General features: G+C 41.6%; 1 protein-coding gene across 2 annotated transcripts in view; it reads right to left on the minus strand.

The window, feature by feature from the left end:
• Positions 1–10525, minus strand: part of PPP6C (protein phosphatase 6 catalytic subunit) — a 36242-nt gene extending 25717 nt beyond the window's left edge. For both annotated transcript variants that reach the window (XM_034664513.1, XM_002916306.4), the window contains exon 1: positions 10328–10525. In XM_034664513.1, coding sequence (XP_034520404.1) covers positions 10328–10402 — 75 coding nt within the window. In that variant the 5' untranslated portion in view covers positions 10403–10525. The remainder of the gene's footprint in view (positions 1–10327) is intronic.
• Between the last annotated feature and the right edge of the window lie 2691 nt (positions 10526–13216).

Genomic DNA, 13216 nt, shown 5'->3' on the forward strand with positions numbered 1-13216 from the left:
GTGCTCTCGCTCTCTCTCTCTCAAGTAAATAAAATCTTTAAAAATAATAGTAAATAAATAAAATAAAATCTTAAAGGGGCACCTGGCTGGCTCAGTCAGGAGAGCATGCCACTCTTATCTCAGGCTTGTGAGTTCAAGCCCCACATTGGGCATGGAGCCTACTTAAAATTTAAAAATAAATAAATAATCTTAGGGGCGCCTGGGTGGCACAGCGGTTAAGCGTCTGCCTTCGGCTCAGGGCGTGATCCTGGCGTTGTGGGATCGAGCCCCACATCAGGCTCTTCCGCTGTGAGCCTGCTTCTTCCTCTCCCATCCCCCTGCTTCTGTTCCCTCTCTCGCTGTCTCTATCTCTGTTGAATAAATAAATAAAATCTTTTAAAAATAAATAAATAAATAAATAATCTTAAAAATAAGTAAAGTTAATTTTATGATATTTAAATTATTTCTCAAGAAAGCCATTACTTTATTTAAACATATACATTACCTGTTAAAAAATAATAATTACCACCTTGATGAGAACCACTCAAAACCACTCCTTATGGAGATGGCTATCCTTCCAATTTCAAACATTTTTGAAATCTTGTTTCTGATGTTACACAATTTTTAAAATAAAACAATACAGTGATTTTTTAAAGATTTTATTTATTTATTCATTTATTTGAGAGAGCACATGCATGCACAAGAGCACATGGCGGGGGGGGGGACAGAAGGAGAGGGAGAGGGAATCTTAAACAGACTCCCTGCTGAGTGTGGAGCCCGACATGGGGCTCAATGTCACAACCTGGAGACCACGACCTGAGCCGAAACCAAAAATCAGACACTTAAACCAACTGAGCCAACCAAGGAGCCCCGAAAACAATACAGTGATCTTTTAACGCACCTATCTTGGGACATTACCTACCTTTTTTAGGTATAATGCCTTGCCTAATTAATATTTGTAGTATTTTTTTAGGGACACTCACCAAACCTTCTCAAAGAGAATTCCACCAATGTATGTGTAGAAGGGCTATGCTGTAATCTGTACAAGAGTGGGCAAAGTTTTCTGTGTCCTGCCCATGAGACCTGCATGCTATTAGGCACCTGTCCCATACACATTCCCTTTTGGATTTCACATCTTTTAAGAACAGGTCAAACTTCTTTTTTTTTTTTCTTTTTTTTTTTTAAGTTTTTTATTTTTTAAGATTTTATTCATTTATCTGACAGAGAGAGAGCACAAACAGAGGGAGCAGCAGAGAGCCCAACACGGGGCTTGATCTCAGGACCCCAGGATCATGAAGAACAGGTCAAACTTCTATCAGCGAAGGTCAGAACCCATACCAGGAGTACAATTTGAACATTTTCCCCCATACATCCTTGGACACAAGCCACCAAAGAAGCTATCTCCCATTCTTCTCTCCACAGTGCATTTCTGAAAGAGAAAAGTTCTCTACTTCCTAAATGTTGATTTCTTTACTTGCCCACTCTCACAAAACTGTTGGTTACTAAATTTGGGGGCCGCACTGTGTACACCCCTTTAAAGAACAATTACTAAAATGTTACCCAAAGACACCTACAATAGGGGTGCTTGGGTAGCTCCGTAGGTTAAGCGTCTGCCTTTGGCTTGGGTCATGATCCCAGGGTCCTGGGATAGAGCCCTGTATTGGGCTCCCTGCAGAGAAGGGAGCCTAGCAGGGAGCCCACTTCTCCTTCTCCCTCTACCTGCCCCTCCCCTGCTTGTGCATGCTCTCTTTCTCTCTCTCTGTCAAATGAATAAATAAAATCTTAAAAAAACAAACAAACAAAAAAAGAAAAGAAAGAAACCTAGTATAAACTCTACCCTGAAATAAGCCAAACTGTCCTTTAGGGAGGCCTGTCCTCACCCTGAGTTATATTGCCCTCCTTTCCCAATTGCTTTTTCCCAAATTACACTTTAATGTCATGCCATTCACCTGTGGTAAGGGGCATTATAGAAACAGAGCTTGTCATCGTGTAGACTATAAACAAGATGCATAGGATGCTGTTATTAAACAGTTACCTTCAAGGAGGAGCCAGGGGAGGAACGTCTCTGGCTCTCTCTATCAAGGATAGATGTGATTTCCTGAGAAGCTTGAGTTTGTCATCTTTTAGACTTGGTGAATTTTTTAGTTGATCAGTTTCTATCTTTCAGTAGACTCCTTGAAAACATAGGGCTTAATCTCAAAGAAGTAATCCGATCATCACAGCTTTTATTTTATATACAATTTTTACTTTTACTGCTGGCTCCATCTTGGTTTCCTATCCTTACATTCTCTTTGCTTCATTTTTCTTACTCTATATGTAATTTATCTTGCTATATTGAATACACCTTTGTAAACCATTCTATATCCTTTTTGGACCAAATTAACATTTTGAAACTAATCACAGCATAGATTCCTGAGGGACTCCATGATTCCCATATGTGAATGTGCTAGAATTTGCACCCACATATGTCTGGCTCTCCCAACCCATAATGCCCCTTGAACTGCAAGTCACCCCTGGTGAAAGGCCCACACCCCCCAATGCTGACCTGGAAGTAACAGTAGACCATAAACTCAAGAATCTTACTGTGAAACCTTGCCAATCTCAAAACCTGCTAAGTGTCTAGAGAACAAATGTAAACTACTTAGGCAGCAACTGCAACCCAAGACCAGGCACACTACCTTGAGTAAAATAACAGCTGTCTCCTGTCACTGCCACTTCTGCAGTCCCAACTGAGGATTTAGGGAGTTGAGTCTCTATGCCAAAGCCATTGCCTCTCATCTCCCCAGTTCAACAGTAGCCTTACAAGTCCAAACCAAGGGGCTCCTGGGTGGCACAGAGGTTGGGCGTCTGCCTTTGGCTCAGGGCGTGATCCCGGCGTTATGGGATCGAGCCCCACATCAGGCTCCTCCCCTATGAGCCTGCTTCTTCCTCTCCCACTCCCCCGCTTATGTTCCCTCTCTCACTGGCTGTCTCTATCTCTGTCAAATAAATAAATAAAATCTTTAAAAAAAAAAAAATCCAAACCAAGCACACACAAAAATAAGTCCAAGAAATCTCAATACAAATTCTACATAAGTCAGCCAACTACATACACAGTGCTCAGGGAGCCCAGCCTTGCCATGAAGACATGCGGTCCTTTCTTCCAAAGCCCTTCACAGCTTTGTTCTACTGTTTAGTTTGTATGAAGTGTGGTTTCTCTTACTGCTCCAAAACAGTCTCTGAGGCAAGATTCTCAATTTTACCCAACTTTAGGGCAAACTATACCCATCTCTCCCCACGGTGCCCAATTAGTTCCTAATCTTTGAAAAAATAGGAGTTCATAGCCCCCTTCTTAGAAGACTCTATTTCCCTTCTCTACCTTTTCTTCAAGATACTCAGGATTCCATTCTATTCTCTGCTCCTATGTCTCTGTCCCCTCTTGTCGTCCCTCAAATACACCGGGTTTTGAATTTTTGTGATTCTTTGTTTAGCTGACCCTACTATCTAAAACATACCATTTCCTTTACTTACTTTAACATACTAGTATTTATAAAATCTCTTGGCTTAAGAAATAAAAATCTATATAAAATTATTTTTTTATATATAGCCTTTGTACAGAATTTCTACTATAATACAAAACACTGGGGATGAGGAGCTGGAATCCAAGATGATAATATTCACACCGTTACAGTCCAAAAGGAAACAACCATATCTTCAGTCTAAATCAGAGTTTCTCAGCCATGGCACTACCAATAATTCTTTCTTGCAAGGGGCTGCTGTCCTATGCATTATAGGATGTTTCGCATCATATCTGGCCTCTATACCCAATACATACCCATGGCAACTCCCTAGCTGTGACAATCAAAAATGTCTCCAGACACTGCCAAATATCTTCTCAGGGGCACAGTCACCCCCAGTTGAGAATCAGTGGTATAGGCCTCTCTTCTGAGTTTACTACTATTAGAGCTATTAGTGTCTAGAGCACATCTGAAAGTCAATAAATACTTGTTACCTAACCAGCTTGTGAATCCAAAAGATATCTGGACATCTCAACCTCAAATCTTGACCTGGCAGCATCTCAAACCAAGTACAGCGCAAACCAAACTCCTTTGCATTCTTTAATCTAGTTACAGTATTTACTAAGTAATCTATGCTAGAAACTGAGATTACACTGAACTTTTCTCTCTTCCTCATAACCTAGACCTAACCTGTCAACAGGGCCTAGTATACCTTCTTCACCTCCTTTTATTTAAAGTTTTTTTGTTTTTGTTTTTGTTTTTTTAGTAATCTGTACACCCAGCATGAGGCTTGAACTAACGACCTGGAGATCCAGTCGCATGCTTTTCTAATTGAGCCAGCCAGGAGTCCCCATCTCCTTTTAAACACCACGATCACTTGTCACTGCCTTACTTTAAATTCTCATGTCACCTGGCCTACTGCTTCTATGACATTTTTGCCCATTCCAAACCATGGTCCACAAATGCTGCCAGAATCATATTTCTAAAACCTACTGTAACAGTCCTCTTAAAAATTTCTCAAGAGCACTCCTCTGTCTACAGCAGTGTTTCCAAAACTCTATTCAGATATCATCTTTATGATTTTTGTCATATTCCTACCACATACAACAATGTATCCCTGTAATAGTTTCTTTGAATCTACTTTTCTTTTTAGTTAGCTACACTTTTTTTATTTTTTTTAAGATTTTATTTATTTATTTGAGAGAGAGAGAGACAGCACACGCGCACAAGTGGAGGAAGGGGCAGAGGGAGAGGGAGAAGTAGACTCCCCGTCAAGCAGGGAGCCCAACATGGGGCCTGATCCCAGGACCCTAAGATCACGACCCACGCTGAAGGAGAAGTTTAACTCACCGAGCCACCCAGGCACCTCAGCTACATTTTAAACAACATCCCAAAGTCACAGTATGATTTGTTTTTCCCTAAAATATAAAAGCATTTCAAAGTGTCTATCCACGGGCGCTTGGGTGGCTCAGCTGTTAAGCGTCTGCCTTCAGCTCAGGTCATGATCCCAGGATTCTGGGATCGAGCCCCCGCATCAGGCTCCCCGCTCAGTGGGAAGCCTGCTTCTCCCTCTCACACTCCCCCTGCTTGTGTTCCCTCTCGCTGTCTCTCTCTCTGTGTCAAATAAATAAATAAAATCTTAAAACAACAACAAAGTGTCTATTCATGTACCACCTAAAAGATAAAAATCCAAGTTTATCAGCCTAGTCTTCCATGATTTGGCCACTGCCTGCCTTCCCAGCATCACCTCCAGCCATACCAAACTACTTCAAGTTCCCTGAACCAACCATGTTCTTTCAGATTAAGCTATACTATTGCATATGGTATTTATTCTGCTAGCACATTCTTTCCTTCCTGTTTTGTCTACCTGAACACACTCTGCTCATCCTCTCATTGTTCCTCCTTGGTGAAACTTTTAATACATTCCCCAATATGCTGAACAAACCCTCTGTTATAGCACCTAACACACCATGCAACAATCATTTGTTTACCTCTCTATCTCCTTTACTATATTGAGAGCCCCTCATAGAGAAGTATCAGATTCTATCTCTAGCACCCACAGGGAACAATACTTGACAAAAGGAGACATGTGAAGAAATGTTTGTGGTAAAACAGTATACAATTAGATTCAACAAACCTTAACTGTTCGTCTATCACATACAAGACAGTGTTCTAAGACTATGGAGAACACAAAAATAAACAAATATGACCCCGGCCCTCAAAAAGCTTGTAGTCTAATGACAGAGACAGACATATTTGCTATCATACAACACAGAATGGTAAAATGGAACAAAATGAGAATTCTTTTTTTTTAAGCAGGCTCCATGCCCAGCATGGAGCCCAAGCAGGGGCTTGAACTCACCACCCTGAGCTCAAGACTTGAGCTGAGATCAAGAGTCAGACGCTTAGCCAACTGAGCCACCCAGGTGCCCCAAAAGTGGGAATTTTTAAGAGCAAATAAATGCAGGTATATACCACTGAGTCACTGTGGCAAAACCCACATAAACCTCAAGTCCTGCTCTGATACTTGTTCTGCCTTACACAAGGATTGTGTAAATGACAGAATGAACATGAAGGTACTCTGAAAACTGTAACCAGCTATGTACATTCTAATCATTGCTAATAATTCTGACAGCAGAATCCAGTATCCCTGTATGGAGAAAGTGGCATCTGTGACAGAGCTCAAAAGCGGCATGGAGGGTATTGTATAAAGGAAACACAAATGGTAGTTATAGATGTGAACCCTGGACACAGAGACTACCTAGGTTTGAATCCCAGCTCCTCCACTTACTTACTAGCTGTATAACTATGGAAAAATACTTATAATCTGCCTGTGTTTCAGTTACTTATCTATAAAATGGGGCAAATATTAGTACCCAACTCATAGAGTATTAAATGATTTATTATTTGTGCTATGTAAGTATTAAAAAACACTAGGTGATAGAAACAGACTGAGAAGAAACAAAGATGGAGGAAAGTACAGGGCATGTTGTCAGAAGGGAGCAGTCCAACAGGCTTAGAATGGAAGGTGAAAAGAAAAGTGATGAAGTGGAAGATATACCTAGAAAAGCGTGCTATTTGTCATCCTAAAAAAAAAATAAATAAAAAGCTATTAACTGTATCAGAAAGAGTCTGCACAGGGGCGCCTGGGTGGCACAGCGGTTAGGCATCTGCCTTCGGCTCAGGGCGTGATCCCGGCGTTATGGGATCGAGCCCCACATCAGGCTCTTCCACTATGAGCCTGCTTCTTCCTCTCCCACTCCCCCTGCTTGTGTTCCCTCTCTCGCTGGCTGTCTCTATCTCTGTCGAATAAATAAATAAAATCTTTTAAAAAAAAAAAGAAAAAGAAAGAGTCTGCACAGGAAGCTTTCCAACTTGATTCATTGATTAGGTGCACATCCTCAGGCAGACCATAAACTCTGTGAAGCTCAGTATACCCTCAGTAAAGTAAGAAGGGTATGCAACTAGAACTCTGATTCTCTCTTAGCTCTGAAATTCTAGTAAAGGGACTAGGGAGTCATAGAGATGTGCACCTTCCCATAGCACGTCTACAGCCACATGTAACTACTGAGCACCTGAAATGTGGATAGTCCGAATTGGGATGTGTCATAAAAGTAAAATACACACATTTCACAGACAGTACCAAAAAAAGGGCATAATATTACATTAATAATTTTATACTGATTACATGTTGCAGTTGGGTTAAATAAAATATTACTAAAATTAATTTCAACTGTCCCTATTTGTTTAAAATGTGACAATTCGAGGCTCATGTTTCTGAGCATTTTATTTCCACCAGACAGCACTGTTGTAGGCTAGTTTCATGAGACATAGGGGAATGTGATCCTGTGGCCCAAAAAACAAAATGCTGGGTATTATCAGAAAGCGTCTTGAAAACACTGACAACACTCTTCTAGCCTATATAATGTCACAGTATGTCCCTAACTGCCACACGGTGCTCAGTTTTCCTTACAGTACCTGAAAAAGATACAACAAAAAAACAAACAACTTGGGTAAACAGAACGATCAATGAAACAAGCACTAAGGTGAGTGAGTAGACGAACAGATTGTAAGTCTGGAAGGATAAAGACTACCATATATGATGAGAATCTATAAAATCAGGTAGAGTCTGGAATGAGGAGGTGCAAAAGGCTATTCACTAAATCTCAGAAAAAAAAGCAAAGGAGAAGTTTTGAAGCTTTATGGAGGCATTTCAAGCAAAGGTACAATTTTGCTGAACAAGTAGCCTTATATGAAGAACTCAGAGATGGCTCAGACTAAACATAAAAGTGAGTTCCAAAAAGATTACATTAACTATTAATTCATAAAAGTGGTTATTATAGAATTGCACAATTCCTTGTGCAATTTCTTTATCTACACGTCACCTTTAAGAACTGTCCAAGAGATCAAACAATCCCCAAGTTATGGAACCCTTCCCCCACCAAAATTCTTAAGTATTCAATCCACCTGCCTTTTATCATTCATTCTTCCACTTGGCCAGATATGGAATCTCTATCTCCTATTATCCTCTCTGAAATCTTTATTGTGGATGAGAACCACTTGAGCTCTTTTTTAAGAAAGGTTATGTTTTGGACCACTCTCTTTCATACATTCCATCTTTATTCCTACAAAACAGTTATGCAGATTCAATCCAGTACTAATGATTTGACCACTTCCAATTTAGATACAGAGAAATCACAATTAGATGTGGAACATCCTATGCACTTATTACTTTATTTAGTACCTAGAACTTCTAGTCAAACTAAAAAACACAGGTGAACTGCTGTCTTCTTTTCTACCAGAACAAATCTTTTCCATAATGACCATTAAATGGCTCCAGTGATTTTTCTTCCTCTGATCTTTTATTTTGGCTCTAAAGCCTCAGAAAAGGTGCTCCTGGAATACGTTCTTGGCTTGTCTAATTTTAGTTTCTATTTCATGCCAAGAAGTAGAAACAAAATTAAATTTCTTTAAAAATACACCAGACATGAACAGCACAACTAAATTCATCTGATAAAATCATTTCCAAGACAAAGAAAAGCCTCCACTTATAGAGAAAAATTCAGAATTTTTTTCCCCACTAGTTGTCCAGAAGATTGAAGGGAAAAAAGTTTATTAAGAAACAGATATACACTAAGTACAGCCCAATAGTGTTGCAAGGTAAATGAAATGGTTTAATACCTATATTTCCTTAGGGTGGGAAGGAAATCCAAACTAAGAGATCTAAAGAAAATCCAACTGATTATCTTCCAAATCATACAGCCAATCTCAAGTTAATATCAAGACAGACTGTAATAATAAGCAAATTTTATTCATGAAAACCACAAAGCTCAAAACAGCTTTACATGTGCTAAAAAACAGAAAATTCCACATCAAATCACTGATACGAGAAAATCAACTTGATCTATGGAATTAACAACGCTACCAAAAGACATCTGGCTAGTTTTCCATAAATTAGGTCCCAATGTTGGTTGTATCCTCAGTTCCTTAAAAAAAGCATACAAACAGAAGGAAGCCACAAAACTAATGTCTGAAGGACCGAGATAAGCATGAATAAAAGCTACATTGCTAGTACTGGCTTTGTCCTCATTTTAATCAAAGTATCCTATTAAAAAGGGGAAAATGCACAAGAATGATTCCCCTATCGTATAGCACATATAATTAACATGTAAGTACAATTAAGTTACATCCATGAGAGCTGGTGTAACCTTAAACATTTGCATATTTGTTGACTGATGTTAAATATCAACTTCCTGTATGAACAGAGCAAAAGAAAAAACAGTAATCTCTTCCTTAAGAGAAAGAATTTACAAAGATAAATTGCTTTACATCCACAGACTAAAGAGGAAAAAAAAAAACAACTCAAAACTACCAACAGTTTACCCACTTACCACACAGCAAATCAAAGCTAATTGAACAAGTAAAACAGGCACTAGCACTAACCGCTGAACGCTGTCAGACACCTAAGCGCTGTGCATGAAAACGCTTCTCAGAAAAGCAATATACCAAAAACGTACATTCCTTTTCTCTTACATTCATTCCTTTACCCACGCATACATTTATTGTTACTTGGACTAGGCAGTTGCAAGAAACAACTCATCTCCTTTGGGAAACCAAGAAAAGGAAATCTTCAGTTAAGAAGGGATTATGAGGAAACAACTTAAGATGCAGAAAAGTATTTGTATTGAGGGCTTCCTACTTTATCCACTGAAATTAGCTCAACAACGTACTGGAAAACGGGTTCACATCTGAATGAAGAGAACTAAAGCAACACTCCTAACAAGCAATTTGGGACGAGGGGCACGGAAAGAGGGACAACCTGACGTTCTCTGACATCTCTACCAGACCGCTCTGGCCCACCGTCTTCCCCTTCCGCAGGGTTCCGGGAGACGGCGGCATCTCCTGTCAGACGCCGGCCACCCCGCGTTCCTGTCACCACCTCTGGAGGATGACCCCATGCCGAGGGCACTGTCCGGGGGGCTCGGTCGGCCTCCGGGTGACCGGGGTCGGAGTAAGCGGAGAGGAGTCCTCCACGCAAAGCTGTCAGGGCTCAGAGTCCTGGGGTAGCCCGAAGGCCAGGAGGGGCAACCCTGGGGCTGAGACCGCGACATCCCTTGGGATCCCCACGGAGGGAACTGGGACAGCATTCGGGAGACTCGGGCTCCCCCCGCTCTCCTCGTGACGCCTGGTCGGACCGGGTCGCTTCGCCCCGCGTTAGGCCCACCACCAGGACGGGACAGGACGGGATGCCGGCGGGGGTCCCGCGGAGAGAGGAAGGGCGGGCCGGCGGGCGCCCCACTGCCGGAAGGGGCGAACCCCGCAAGCAGCGCTCCCGCTCCGGCTGGGCTCACCTTCAGGTCGTTCTCCGGTAGGTACTTGCACAGCCGCGCTATCTCCACATACTTGTCCAAGTCTAGGGGCGCCATTTTAGAAATAACAAGCCCCTACGGCGTCGGCGGCAGCGGCGGCGGCTCTAGTAGCGGCGGCGGCTCTAGTAGCGGCGGCGGCAGCGGCGGAGGCCGAAGCCGGAACTCTTCCTACGTCACGTCCGGCCCGTGAGAGGCGTCTGCGCAGCGGCGTAAAACTTGACCCTATTCTCCCCGCTGCCTCCGCACGCCCCACGCTCTCTCCTGCTGAACCCAGGCTGCAGGTCCCTAGAGGCAACCCTGGTCCAGACAGTGAAACCTGCTGGGACCCGGAGTTCTCTGCCGCGGGGAGTACTGGGATTTGTAGTTTTCAGTAGTGGCCAGTTACCCCGCTTTTTCTCCTCTTCCCTTCCTTTAGACTTTCACTTCTGTGGGCCCAGCGAGGCTTTTCCGATGCAAAAAAAAAAAAGTAAATGACCCTAGTCATTCCTCGGTTTCTCACTTCCACCCTGTTAAGCATTCTCTCACCAGAGTATCTTCAGAAAAATTGGGTAAGCCTGGCGGTAGTTAACCTCTTGCAGCCCTGGAGGGAAGGGAAGCAATGATTAAGGGTTTCTTATGCTAAATGCTATATAAGTGCTGTTTTTCCGTTTAATCCTCTTTAACAATTGATAGGAAAGCAAGGTGCAGAGAGGTTAGTAACTTGCCCCATAACTCGCAGGAACTAGGCAGGGGAGCAGACATCGGAATACAGGTCTATCTGGTTTAAATATGCTTCAGTGTGAGTCTCATGAGGGTAGGGAGTCTTTTGTTCTACCCCCAGTGCAAAAAACACGACCTGGCACTTAGTATAACTTCAACAGTAGTTCATTTAACAGCTAGTTATTGAACACCAACTATATGCCAGGTACAGTTTTAGGCACTCAGGATATTCAGCAAGCAAAATAGACAAAGATCCCTATCCTCAATCTGTAACTACATTCTAGAAGAGGAGGCAGAACATAAAATAATAACTGTATAGCATATTAGGAAGTGATAAGTGCTAGAGAGAAGGAAAAAAGCAGTGGTGTAAGGGAGATGGAGAGATGCATTTTAAGAACCAAAAAAGAGGTAGGGAGTTAGCCATTCAGATGCTTGAGGGCAATCATAGGGAAGAGGCTGACACAGAGGCCCTAAGATGGAAGCATATCTAGATGGAATCTTGGAAATGGCAAGATTAGTGTGGTGGGAGCAAGAGGAGAAGGGATGAGAGAAAAGAACTTTTTTACTTTTAATCTAATAGGGAGTTACTGCAGGGTTTTGAGCAGAGGAGTAACATGTGTTAACTCATTTAAAAAGCATCACACTGGCTGCTGTATGAGACAGTATGAGGCAATGGTTGCAGATGAGAGACCAGTTAGGAGACTTATATAATCCAATAGTAGCAAGTACTCAATAATACTTGTTGTCCAAGTGACCCTGGGCTGGTCCTCTTGATCTTGGGGTTGTGAGTTCGAGCCCCACATTGGGTGTGTAGATTACCTTAAAATAAAATCGTCCAAGTCTCAATAAATAATAAATAAATAAAATCTTTAAAATCTCAATCTCACGACCCTGAGATCACGACTGCAGCAGAAATCAAGAGTCAGACTCCCAACCAACTGAGCCACTCAGCCACCCCAAAATTAATTTTTTAAAATTTTGTTTAAAGATTTTATTTTTAAGTGATCTTTACACCCAACATGGGGCTTGAACCCACAACCCCAAGATCAAGAGTCAAATGCTTTATAGACTGAGCCAGCCAGGCACCCCTAAAATTAATTTTTAAAAGTTTGTTGCAGAATTAATGGTGCCCACAAGCATACATTTCTTCATTTATTCAACGAATAGTTATATAGCACTTACAATGTGAATGAGACAGATATTATCCTTGCCCTCATGGAGCTTACAGCCTGACAGAGACAAACAAAACATATATATAAATGAGCAAATCCTAATTGAAAAGTGTGATTAGTGCCTAAAAGGGAAAGAAAGGGTTCTGTAAGAAAAATGGAGTGGAAGAGGCCTTCTTCAGGTTGGCAATATAGTAGAGGTAAAGCATGCAAACTCTACCACCAGGTGGCCAGAGTTTAAGTCCAGGCTCTATTGCTCATAGTGTGACTTTGGTAAAGTTATTAATCCTTCCTATGCTCCAGTTTTTCCGGCTTCTATATGGAGATAATAACTGTCATCATATTGTATGCAGATGATAAAAATAGCACTTAGCTTATAGGCCTGTACTGAGGTTTAATAGAGTTAGAATATAGGAAGGGCTTAAACAATATCATGTACAGACTGAGTGCAATGTGAATGTTAGCTTTTATTTTTTTTTAAGATTTTTTTTTAATTTATTTATTCGACAGAGATAGAGACAGCCAGCGAGAGAGGGAACACAAGCAGGGGGAGTGGGAGAGGAAGAAGCAGGCTCATAGCGGAAGAGCCTGATGTGGCTCGATCCCAGAACGCTGGGATCACGCCCTGAGCCGAAGGCAGACGCTTAACCGCTGTGCCACCCAGGCGCCCCGAATGTTAGCTTTTAGTATTATGTGGATAGGAAAGGCCTTTCTGAAGAGGTAACATTTAAGATTTTAGGGAATAAAAATATAAGGATAGTATGTTCAGAATTTCTTGGAGAAAAATTCCAAGTGAGGAGAAGATGCTATTGGTTTTGACTTTTTAAAAATTATTATTACAGTCCTCTTTAGAAAGCTGGCAATTCACTTTTCAGCTTTGAACCTCAGTAACTGGAATTAATCCTACTCAAGATACCTTCTCAGAACTGGGAAGGAAGGCAAGTAAGGAGATGGACATGACCATTCTATACAAATTATAATATGCTTGAAAGGGAGATGTCAT

This window comes from Ailuropoda melanoleuca, chromosome 7, assembly GCF_002007445.2.
Source record: "Ailuropoda melanoleuca isolate Jingjing chromosome 7, ASM200744v2, whole genome shotgun sequence".
NCBI classification, from domain to species: Eukaryota; Metazoa; Chordata; class Mammalia; order Carnivora; family Ursidae; genus Ailuropoda; species Ailuropoda melanoleuca.